General features: G+C 42.1%; 1 protein-coding gene across 2 annotated transcripts in view; it reads left to right on the top strand.

Annotated features, from left to right (window-relative positions):
* Positions 1-3629: 3629 nt before the first annotated feature.
* The window catches only part of TMEM168 (transmembrane protein 168), a 30203-nt gene continuing 22624 nt past the window's right edge, over positions 3630-11208 (top strand). Inside the window, exons 1-2 of one of the 2 annotated variants that reach the window (XM_036066413.2) lie at positions 3630-3901; positions 8660-9916. In XM_036066413.2, the coding sequence (XP_035922306.1) occupies positions 8789-9916 (1128 nt within the window). In that variant the 5' untranslated portion in view covers positions 3630-3901; positions 8660-8788. The remainder of the gene's footprint in view (positions 3902-8659; positions 9917-11208) is intronic. The other variant, XM_036066411.2, reaches the window with a different exon arrangement.

The raw sequence follows: 11208 nt of genomic DNA, 5'->3' as shown, positions 1-11208 counted from the left end.
TTGTAATCTCAAAGTATTACACAGAAATAACAAGGGAGTAGACCCAGCAGATCATCTATGGAGATCCTGAGTCCATTCAGCTCTGGAACAGGATTGAAGAATTGAAAGAAGTAGGAGGAAAAACAAGAGAGAAGATGGGAGAAATAATGTAGGACTCCTCTGTGACTCCCGGCTACAGAGGCCTGAAATAGATAGGATCCTCCATTTCTCCTACCACAGGTGCTGCCTTCCCTCCTTCCCTTGATTTAAAAAAATGGTATTTCCACAGGTGTTCCTAGTCTGAAATAATTCCTCTGGGTGAACTGTTTGGTCTGGAGCACACAGACCTTGCATGCATTGGAAGCAAGTGTTGAAGAATGGATGTTCCTGCTATTAGGATCATTACACTGCCATCGGTAATGCAGCTTGTAATCTGTCACTGAGGCGGTTCCCAAGTGGCTGTTTTATATCCAGGTGTTTGGCTGAGGATGTGTCAGATGTCAGGAACTGACCCTAATACTTCTAATTTCAGGATTAATGTTACTGGGCAGAGGGGGGTTTGGTTCATCTCTGGAGGGCCTCAGGTACCAGGCTAAGGGGTTTGCACTTTATTCTGTAGCCTGTAGAAGTCATTGGTTTTAATTTAATAAGTGACACAGAATGGTGTTCTGAGAATGTCAGTGTGATGGATTAGATGGGGGTGAGGCTGACATCAAAATGACAAACCACAGAAGTTACTGAAGTAATTCATGGGTTAGGACCTCAACCTGGGTAGTGGCAATGGGATTTGAAAAGAAATGATAAATGCAAGAAATGGAGTAAATGAAGACGAACACTTGGACTTCACAATTGTCCAGTTCTTTTAGTAAATACTGACAGCCTTCAACAACTAAAGATCGATGAGAGCTACCCTCTCCCTTTACTATTAGGTAGTGCCCTACAGTGAAAGCAAGTCTCAGACTTCATGCAACTACACAGATAAATATTTATCAACAAGCAGGCACAAAAAAACACTACACAAAAAATATTTGGTGCCAAAGCACTGAACAGCGTTCTAGATTCAGGGAGCCATTCTGAAGGCTGTCAGTATGCCATAATCTGAAGCTTCTTCCACATACTCCATTTAGGCAAGAACAGAAGTGCCTGTACAATATCCTAGCGAGCCATGTATCTTGAACACCTGTTATTTCCACAATGAAAAATTATTTATCATCTTTTATGTTAATTAACATACCTCTAGTGCAGATTAACAGTGATAGTGGAAACACTTGTGCACCCAACTTTATAGTGAAGATTCCTGATTAGTCTTTCAAATGCTAATTATCCACCCTGGAGTGTGCAGATGAAAGTTAACTCTCAAACACATACACATCTCACTGCAGTATTTTAAAGTATACTGACAAGATAGCAAGCATCAAAGATAGTTTCAAGGTCACAAGGCTGTGGATCATGTTTGAGGAAGATGAAAAAGCACTGTTTTAATGAGGGACCTTCATGCTAAGGAACAGGAAACAGCTGTGGCTGATTTAAGCAGAAAAATTTATTGGAGGCTAGTGGGTAGCTCAGAGGACAGCTGGAAACGGAGCTTGGACTTGCGTGGTCAGAGAGTACAACCGGTAACAACACACACTGAACTGATGGGAGAGGGCTCTAGGGTTGCCGTAGGCATGCGCAAGCATACTGAGTCACAGACACTACGAATTCTGGATGCTGGATGCAAACCACTAGAACCACTCTTACTATTGCCCCAGGAGCCTACCTTGCTACACTCCTGCAGTTACCCAGGAAGCATGGCTTTCTGTGTTTGCTTGTGTTTGCTTTTTTGAGTCGACAGCTCCCAGCTGGTGAACATGATTGGTAGAACAAGTACGTGGCCTTTCAGATTCAGCCACTAGACTCCTAACGTGGGGAATTCTCCAAACACAGAATGATGGTTCAGATGGTGGGAATACAAAACCAACCAACCAACCAACCAACCAAATATATATGTATAAATAAATGTCCATTAAAGGTAAGTCGAATTAGAAGTGATGGCAATTCAAGTAGAAACATCTAGCAGGTAGTTGGCAATGTGACACGTGTTCCCCCAAAGAGCCAGAGTTACAGATTTGGGAGTTGGCTAGTGACTGCTTTTAGAGTTAAGACAGGAGTCTGGACAGAATCTCACACTTTTTATTTACATAGGAGGAATCTGAGTCTGAGAGTGCTTTATCACTATTGATCTGCGGCACACCCCAAACCCCCAACACCTATTAAATGAAAATGAAGAAATTCATATTCTATCAGCAAAGATAGGAATAGTATAGATGATACAGAAAATGGGAGAGAACTAGTGATTGTTGAAGGCCTATTGTGTACTATTACTTTATTTAACAAATATTTAAGTACCAACTATGGTACTACACCAGGCTGATTTAATGGTGAGCAAAACTGGACATGTCCTGGCATTTGAGGAAATGAAAGCAGACTGGGGTGCAGACAATTGGGGGAGTGTTGTGGGAGATCACGCTGGAGGTAAAAAAGGGCCAGGCTACAGAACTTGTCCATACCTCTTGAAGGATTTTGGGCTTTACTCTAAAGGGGATAAAACATCTAGTTTTTAAGGTATTTGTTTACGTACATGATCTCACTTAATCCCTACAACAACCCTGTAAGGTGGGTGTTATTAGTATCCAATTAACACATGAGGAAACTGGGGTTCAGAGAGATTAACTGACCTAAGAGCTACAAGGAGCAGAAAATGATGGGAGGGATAGAAAGCAGGCAGAAAGGGAGGGCCTCTTAGAGAGGGGAAAGGAATTCATACTTTTTGAAGGCCTACCTTCTGCCAGAAAAAAAATAGTTTACACAATATCTTTGCAAGAAAGTTTTAGTTTTTGTTTTTGTTTTTTGTTTTTCAGAGAAACACAGGTTGCACATAGAAAAGAGGAGCAACCAGGTTCCAAACTCCAAAACCACCGGACTCAGCTGTTGTGAAGTGCTGCCTCCCCCTACGTTTATTCAAGGAGTTCAGAGTACAAATGAGAATCAGGCCTGGGCGACTGATGAATCACAGACCTGTACCTCTGAAGCAAATAATACTTTCTATGTTAATTAAAAAAAAAAGAAAGAAAAGAAAGGCTGGTGAACGTGTAAGGGATAGGTGGAAGAAGGGGAATGGAACAGGCCAGGCCTGGGGAGCTCAGCGCTGTCGGTGGGGTAAAGACCCAGGCAGTGACTTAAAACGAGTCTTAATTAGAAAAGGCGGCGAGAAGGGCTTTGAAGGCGAGCCTAAGGAACTTGGGCTTCTGCTGGTCAGCGGACACAAAGCCATGCATTATGCCACACATACTAAAGAACAGCAACGCCTCCTGCGGTATTTGCAGCCCACGTGTGGACCATCCCGCCCGTCCTGTCCCACTTTCCGTCCAGCCCGAGGCGGCGGCCTAAAGGCTTCATGGGCACGGTCTACGTGATCCTTCGTGGTCTTCCCGCTCCCTGTTCGCCGCCGATCCTAGGTCCCAGAAGGCGACGGAGGCCGGACTCAGCCAGCACCCTAGGTGGGGGGCGGGGAGGTGCTCTGCGTGCTGTCGCAGCGCCGGGCACACCTGGGGCGGCGGCCGCACGGGGAGTTTGGGCGGGGAGGGGGCCGGGCCTCAGGGAGGAAGCGCTGCGCGGTTTGACCCCGGCGGCGTTCCGTACCGTCGCGGATCCGGCGGCAGGAACATGGCGGCCGCGGTCGGGCCGGTAACGGAGAAAGTTTCCAACGAGACTGGCCTGTGTTAGTGCCTGTGGCCTCGGGCCCCCGACACCCCCCCCTCCTCCGGCGTGCCGCCTCCCAGATCCGAGTCGCAAGCTCAGCCCCAAGGGCCCTCCCTTTACTGTGTTGGCCCCAGAGCCGACTCCGGGGTTGAGAGAGCGTTGGTGGCGGCGGCCGAGTCAGGTAGGGAGGTCGGGTGAACAGCGGGGTGGCAAGACCTGAGCACAGACACCGCCCCGGTCTCTGCGTAGTTCGAGCCCCTAGCTCCGCACAGCCGGTCACCCGGGGCCGAGGTTGCGAGACCTGCCCCGAGAGTAGTTGACGGTGGGGGTTGGAGGCTGAAGGTGGGGTGCTCCACATCCCCCGCGGTTCCCCAGGCAGTTGGGCCCCCAGTTGTCGTTGCCGTCTCCCAAAGTAGAGGGGTGGTAGAGAACAGGCGGGCTCTTTCTGGAAGAATTGCTGTTGTGCCCCAGTACTAAGAGATTGGATATTTAAGTTGCCATTCTCCTCGTATGTGGTGGGCCCAAAGAGTTAACGTGAATTCATTGAATCAAAGCACGGGAATTCCCCGACCTTAGGTGCTCAGTCTGGTTCTTTCAGCTTTTGACGCTTCTAGATGGGACGGAAATAGTGTCTGAGTCCAAAGCTGATGCAAGTGATAGAGTGTGTCTGTAGTGGCTCTATTGAGCCCTAGAGGTAGGACATGGAAGAGAACGCACTGGTTTGGAGGAATTTGGATGAATTAAGTGAAGGCTGAAGTAAGGCGAAAAGAGAAACAAACCAAACATTCATGGACTGTCCCTTAGTTCTATTACTTATGCGCTGTGGGATATTATACAACTTTAGTCTCCATGTATTACTAAGTGTCCAATAACTGGCATTGTTATTAAATATAATTATTTCTGTATTAGTCCCTATTTCTTTCACAGGTATTTGTTGAATATCTACTTGGTGCCAGATTTTCTGCTAAGACACGGGTACACAGTATTAAAGACAAACTTTCAGAGACCTTGTGATCTAGTAGGGAATGCAGACCTTAAGCAAATGACAATCAGCATTTTGCTATTATAGAAGAAGTGCAGGGATCATATAAATGAGTCAGGGGTAATCTCACCAAGAAAATGATTTAAGTGAGACCTGAAGAGTAGGAGTGAGCCAGGTGTGAGGACTGGGATGGGTCTAGGAAGAGGGAACAAGTGTACCTGGAGAGGGAATAGCAGTGATGCACTTCAGAATTGAAAAGGTCAGTATGGCTGGAATACGAAGTTCAGGCGGAAAAGAGGAAAATAGATGCGGCAGGAAAGTTATTCACATTTGGTATGGAGAGCCTTATAAGGCGTTTTAAGGAGTTTAGACTTTATTGCTTAAGATGCTCGGAAGCCATTTGAGGGTTTTTACAGAACAGAGTGGACTAACAAATTTTTTATTTTAAAAGGGACACTTCTTGGAGAGGGCACAGGTAGATATAGGGAGACATTGAAGCATGAGACAATGGTGGCCAAAACTGGGATTTTGACTTTGGGGATGGAAAATAGAAACATTTAAGATGTGTATAGGAAGAAGAGTGGACAGGACTTGGTGAGGACTAAATATAGGTGGTGAAGGAGAGGAGGGTTAGAGTAGTATGTGGGGTTTTATAAAACAGACTCTGGGAGTTCCCCTATGCGGATTGACTCTTCTGTGCTCCATTTTTATCTGTCTCACAAGTAATTTCTCATTGAATCAAGTAATGGCAGACCAGTTGAAAAGATTCTGTTGCTTTGTTGTCTTACTCTGATGCAGCCAGTTTGTCCTTTGAAGAAGTTCAGAATGTGGAAAGACTTGTAAATTAGCCATTTAAAAATATTCTGCATGTTGATTTTGACAGTGTGGTTGCATATATTCTATGATATGGATGTTATGGGTATAATTTACATGTTTACCTTTTTTCTTTTTTTTTTAAGTATTTATTTGAGAGAGAGCGAGCACAGTGGGAGTAGAGGGAGAGGGAGAAGCAGACTCCCCACTGATCAAGGAGCTGGACGTGGGGCTTGATTGCAGAACCCCAAAATCATGACCTGAGCTGAAGCAGCCACTTAACCGACTGAGCCACCCAGGCGCCCTTGTTTACCTTTTTTCTAGGGTTTTACCTCTAAGAGAGTTGGTGCTTTTATTTCTATCAGACAGATTAATATATGTATATAATTAGGGAGAGAGAATAATTGAAGACATGGATATAGTTGAGATTGCTCATAGAAAGTGTACAGTGAGAGAAAAACCTAGGCCTGGGATTGAACATCCAAAGGATGGATTGAGAATCAAGAGTCTGCAAGAAGATGGAGAAGGAGGTCACTGAGTTAGAAGAAAATCTGGAGGTTGGTCTTTGAAAGCTAAAGGAAGGGCAGGTTTCAGAAATTGAGAGGAGTCAACAATGTCAAAGGTTGTTTGAAGAAAGTGCAGGATAATAAATGAAAAGTACGCATTGGTTTTAGGAGCTTATAGGTCACTTTAGAATTTGGCAGAGCAGTTTGTTGTATGGTAGGAACCATTGTTGAGTGGTGTGAGAAGTGAAGCAATCGTAGAATAGCTGTCAAAAGAGGACAGAAGATTGAACTTGGAAGAGAAGATGGGGATGCGTGAAGATTGTTTTTGTTTCTGGGTTTTTTTGGTATTGTTTTTAAAAAGAGCTTTGCAAGTGTTTAAGTGCTAATGGATAAGAGAAGAGTGGGAGTTTGAAGAGCGAAGAGATTGTGAAGTTCTGGAAGAGGTAGAGGGGAAAAGATAGCCAGTATGTCTGAAAGATTCAGCCTTTGACAGGGAAGGGACATCCTTCGTATCCTCTGTATCCGGAGATGTCGGTAGAGGTGGGTTTGTGGTGTCGGCAACTCCGGTAAGCTCTCTTCTGACAACTCTGTTGGAGGCAGTCATCTAGTGAGAGTGCAGTGAGTGGGAAGTGGGTGTCAGAGATTTGAGGCTAAGGGAGAGAGGTTGAATAGTCACAAAATGGGAGAGTGTTGACCAAAGAAACAGAAGGATGTCTCGTGAATTGCGTGGCAACCATTGAGCCTGGTGTGTGATTGTTTTTTTCTTCAGCAGCGTTCAGTTGTCTAAGCCCAGACTGTACCATCAACCCTTTGAGGATCTGTATTCCAACCTATTTGTTGAACGATTATATTACAGGAGTGATGTTAAAAAAAATGCAAAGCACTCTAGATTTTATCAATGTCTTACATATAAGCAAAAAGGTAAAGGCAAAATATACCAAAGGAAGACATTTTTTTAGCGGTGTATGGTATCTTAAGAAATGATGGGATGAAAATGTAATTGAGGAAAATCAGAATACTTAAATAGGTTTATCTGTAAAAAATACACTTGCTAAAGTAGAATTAGTGCAAAGTAGAATTAGTAATAGTACTTGGAACATCCCGGAGACTGTAAGATTGTCGCTCAGTAAAATTCTTCTCCAGCCAAATGAGTAATTAAGGGTTAATTCCAGGTTATCATGTTTCTGTCGGGTCTTTCTTTTAGTGTCCTACTATTTTTTTTTTTTCTTTAAAGATTTTATTTGTCAGAGAGAGAGTGTACACAAGCAGGGGGAGCAGCAGGCAGAGGGAGAAGCAGGCTCCCCGCTGAGCAAGAAGCCCAATGCAGGACTCAATCCCAGTGCTCTGGGATCATGACCTGAGCCGAAGGCAGACAGACGCTTAACCAACTGAGCCACCCAGGTGCCTCTCATGTGTCCTACTGTTAAGAAAGTATAAATAAGCTCATCGCAAACAAGTCATTTTTTTAAATTTTTGTCTGGTTGAGTTCTCCATGGATATTTATTGTGACCATGAGCTGTTGAATGGATCAGTTCTGAAACAGTATAACATAAACTTTGAAGAATTATCTGGTAGATAGTTAAAGCATTTTTTGGCCATTGTCATGTTTTAAGTGCAATTTGTGGGGGCACTCAAAGACTAAAATAATTATCTGGGTTCTTTGACGAATAATTGTTAACTTTTTAAAAGTAAAAGTATAAAGTTTAGGGGCACCTGGGTAGGTCAGTCATTAAGCGTCTGCCTTCGGCTCAGGTCATGGTCCCAGGGTCCTGGGATCGAGCCTCGCATCGGGCTCCCTGCTCAACAGGAAGCCTCTTCTCCCTCTCCCACTCCCCCTGCTTGTGTTCCCTCTCTTGCTGTCTCTCTCTCTGTCAAATAAAATCTTTAAAAATACATATATAAAGTTTAACTTACAGTAAATATTGGTTAGCATTCTAACTTCAGAATTTTGACTAGAAAGTTCAGGAATTGGTTTGCTACAGAGATAGTATTTAGATCTAGAAAGGAGGTTTGATAATCCAAGTAATTTAGTAGAGATCAAAGTATAGGGAAAATTATGGGTTAACTTTAGGGACTAACTTTAATGCAGTTAAACTTTACTTCTGGTAAGTTTATTAGTTAAACAATGTAAAGACTAAGATTTTATAGCCTGTTAGAGCTGCCTTGTAAAAAGATGGAGAGGATTTTAGGTAGGAACGGTTGCTATTACTGGATACTAGTGCTTTTCAAATTAGCTGTAATGATGAAGCCCATCATGCGGTTTAGCTGCTGAGTAGTTTTTGATTGTGCCAGATCCATCTTCTACAATCTAAGCTAGGTTGAATATCTCACATTTACACACTGTAGTTGAAAAACTAACCATTGAAGGAAGAATGGCTTAGTCTTTGGAAAAACAGTTTCACTGGTGGTGATTTAGTCATACTTCTTAGCATATGTTAAGTAGAAAGCACTGTCATTTTTATATGGATAAACTGAGTTTTTAAACCAGAAACAATTGCCATTAAGATACATGCAAGTAAAATTTAAAACTGAGTTTCAAAAGAAACTTTATTTCTCATTTATTATTTTCTACAAAGAAGAGAGAGATAAAATATATATTATATAAAATTAACACTGACTTATTTTTTCTTCTTTTTAGATCACGATAAACAAAAATTCCACCAGAGGAAATGCTGAAATAGGAGTTACAGATACGTTGGATTTGCTGGATGAAAAACAAGCAGTTAATTTTTGTACCACGGGGAGAAAGCCCAAATTGCCAGATTACATGTGTAAATCACTGCGTTACTGCTTTAGTCATTGTCTGTATTTAGCAATGACAAGACTGGAAGAAGTCAACAGGGAAGTGAATATGCATTCTTCAGTGCGTTATCTTGGCTATTTAGCCAGAATCAATTTATTGGTTGCTATATGCTTAGGTCTTTATGTAAGATGGGAAAAAACAGCAAATTCCTTAATTTTGGTAATTTTTATTCTTGGTCTTTTCGTTCTTGGAATTGCCAGCATACTCTATTATTATTTTTCAATGGAAGCAGCAAGTTTAAGTCTTTCCAATCTTTGGTTTGGATTCTTGCTTGGCCTCCTATGTTTTCTTGACAATTCATCCTTTAAAAATGATGTGAAAGAAGAGTCAACCAAATATTTGCTTCTAACTTCCATAGTACTAAGGATATTATGCGCTTTGGTGGAGAGAATTTCTGGGTATGTCCGTCATCGACCCACTTTACTAACCACAGTTGAATTTCTGGAACTTGTTGGATTTGCTATTGCCAGCACAACTATGTTGGTGGAGAAGTCTCTGAGTGTCATTTTACTTGTTGTAGCTTTGGCCATGCTGATTATTGACCTGAGAATGAAGTCTTTCTTAGCTATTCCAAACTTAGTTATTTTTGCAGTCTTGCTGTTTTTCTCCTCATTGGAAACTCCCAAAAATCCAGTTGCTTTTGCATGTTTTTTTATCTGCCTGATAACTGACCCTTTCCTTGACATTTATTTTAGTGGACTTTCAGTGACTGAAAGGTGGAAACCCTTTTTGTACCGTGGAAGAATATGCAGAAGACTTTCAGTCGTTTTCACAGGAATGATTGAGCTTACCTTTTTTATTCTTTCAGCATTTAAACTTAGAGATACTCACCTCTGGTATTTTGTAATACCAGGCTTTTCCATTTTTGGAATTTTCTGGATGATTTGCCATATTATTTTTCTCTTAACTCTTTGGGGATTCCATACCAAATTAAATGACTGCCATAAAGTATATTTCACCCACAGGGTAGATAACAATAGCCTTGATAGAATCATGGCATCCAAAGGGATGCGTCACTTTTGCTTAATTTCAGAGCAGTTAGTTTTTTTTAGTCTTCTTGCAACAGCGATTTTAGGAGCAGTTTCCTGGCAGGTAAGCGTCTAGTTTGTTTATTATGTCAATGCCTATGATGTGTGATTTAATGCTTGCTTTAAGAGTTGAATTATTAGAATCAAAAAGTCACGTTCCTGATTTCAAAAGGAGATTCTTTTTACTTTTGTTCATGGAGTTGAAGTACTGAATGAATATTGACAGTATCATTTAGTTTGATCTCTAGCAAAGAGGTACCAAAATGTTAGGGATACTCAGCGACTGACATGCCTCCTGCCTTCATTAAACACTCAGATTAAAGATTCTTAAGTATTAACATTTGAAGGGTGCTTAGAGATTGCACATTAAGCCTTTCATTTCACACAGGTGGAAACTGAATGCCTGAGAAGACACAGAGTGTCTGGTACTAGCCCTAACCAGGTTCCCTAGCTTCTATCTAGTCCGCTGGTCTTTTCACTACAACACATTTCTTTTATATAGCCGCTTCCCATGTATGTAAAAGGTGATTAGATATATAACATATCAGGTTCTTAATTATAGATTAGTGGCTCTCCTAAGAAAGAAAAATTGGGTTTTAAAATACATTTGCTGCCCATGATATATTAAAAAAAATTAAAAAGTTCTTTTGTAGGCAAAGATATTTAAATTGCATGGTTGGAGTTTATAGTATTAACAAGCCTAGTCTTCCATTCTTTGAACATTTATTGATGCAGGGTAGGTGAGATGCTGTACTGGCTGCTGAAGCTTGCAAGATGAGTAAGTGTCTGTCTGAAGTCAGTCTCTAATGGGCTAGGGAAGAGGCAAGCATGTAAACAATTATTACAGTGTGAGAAATACTGTAATTTGAGTACATCAGATTAGGATGTAGGGGAAAAGGGAAGATCACCTGTGCTTGGTACAGTTTTCTGCTTTGGTCCAGTTACTTGCTACAGAGTGATTTCTAGATGTGAGTGTTTGAAGGGAAATGTAGAGACTTGCCTGGGCATGGTGCCTTTTTGTCAGTGTGGGCTAGGGCAGGGAGCCTGTGGGGGAGTCAAGTAAATGATAAAAACATTGTGCGTGTTGCCTGAGGCTATCTTCCTCACTTTACTTGCTAGTGCTGGGGACTATCAGAATCATGATGATGATGATGATGGAGGATGTTGTCAGAAACTCTTAAAAGAGTTCTGCTTCTTTCCCTCACCTTTTTCCTATTAGCTCCTTTTCCAGCCCTAACTACTCCCCCGCCCCCCTAACATCAGCCTCATTCATGCTTGACACCTTTCCAGATCATCAAATCCTGTTAAGCGTTATTGTCTAAGCCACCGTATCTTTCTTGTTTTCTTATACCAGTG

The sequence above is a fragment of the Halichoerus grypus genome, chromosome 12, assembly GCF_964656455.1.
Source record: "Halichoerus grypus chromosome 12, mHalGry1.hap1.1, whole genome shotgun sequence".
NCBI classification, from domain to species: Eukaryota; Metazoa; Chordata; class Mammalia; order Carnivora; family Phocidae; genus Halichoerus; species Halichoerus grypus.
Note: the sequence above shows the minus strand (reverse complement) of the source record. Positions and strands in the feature narration are given on the sequence as shown.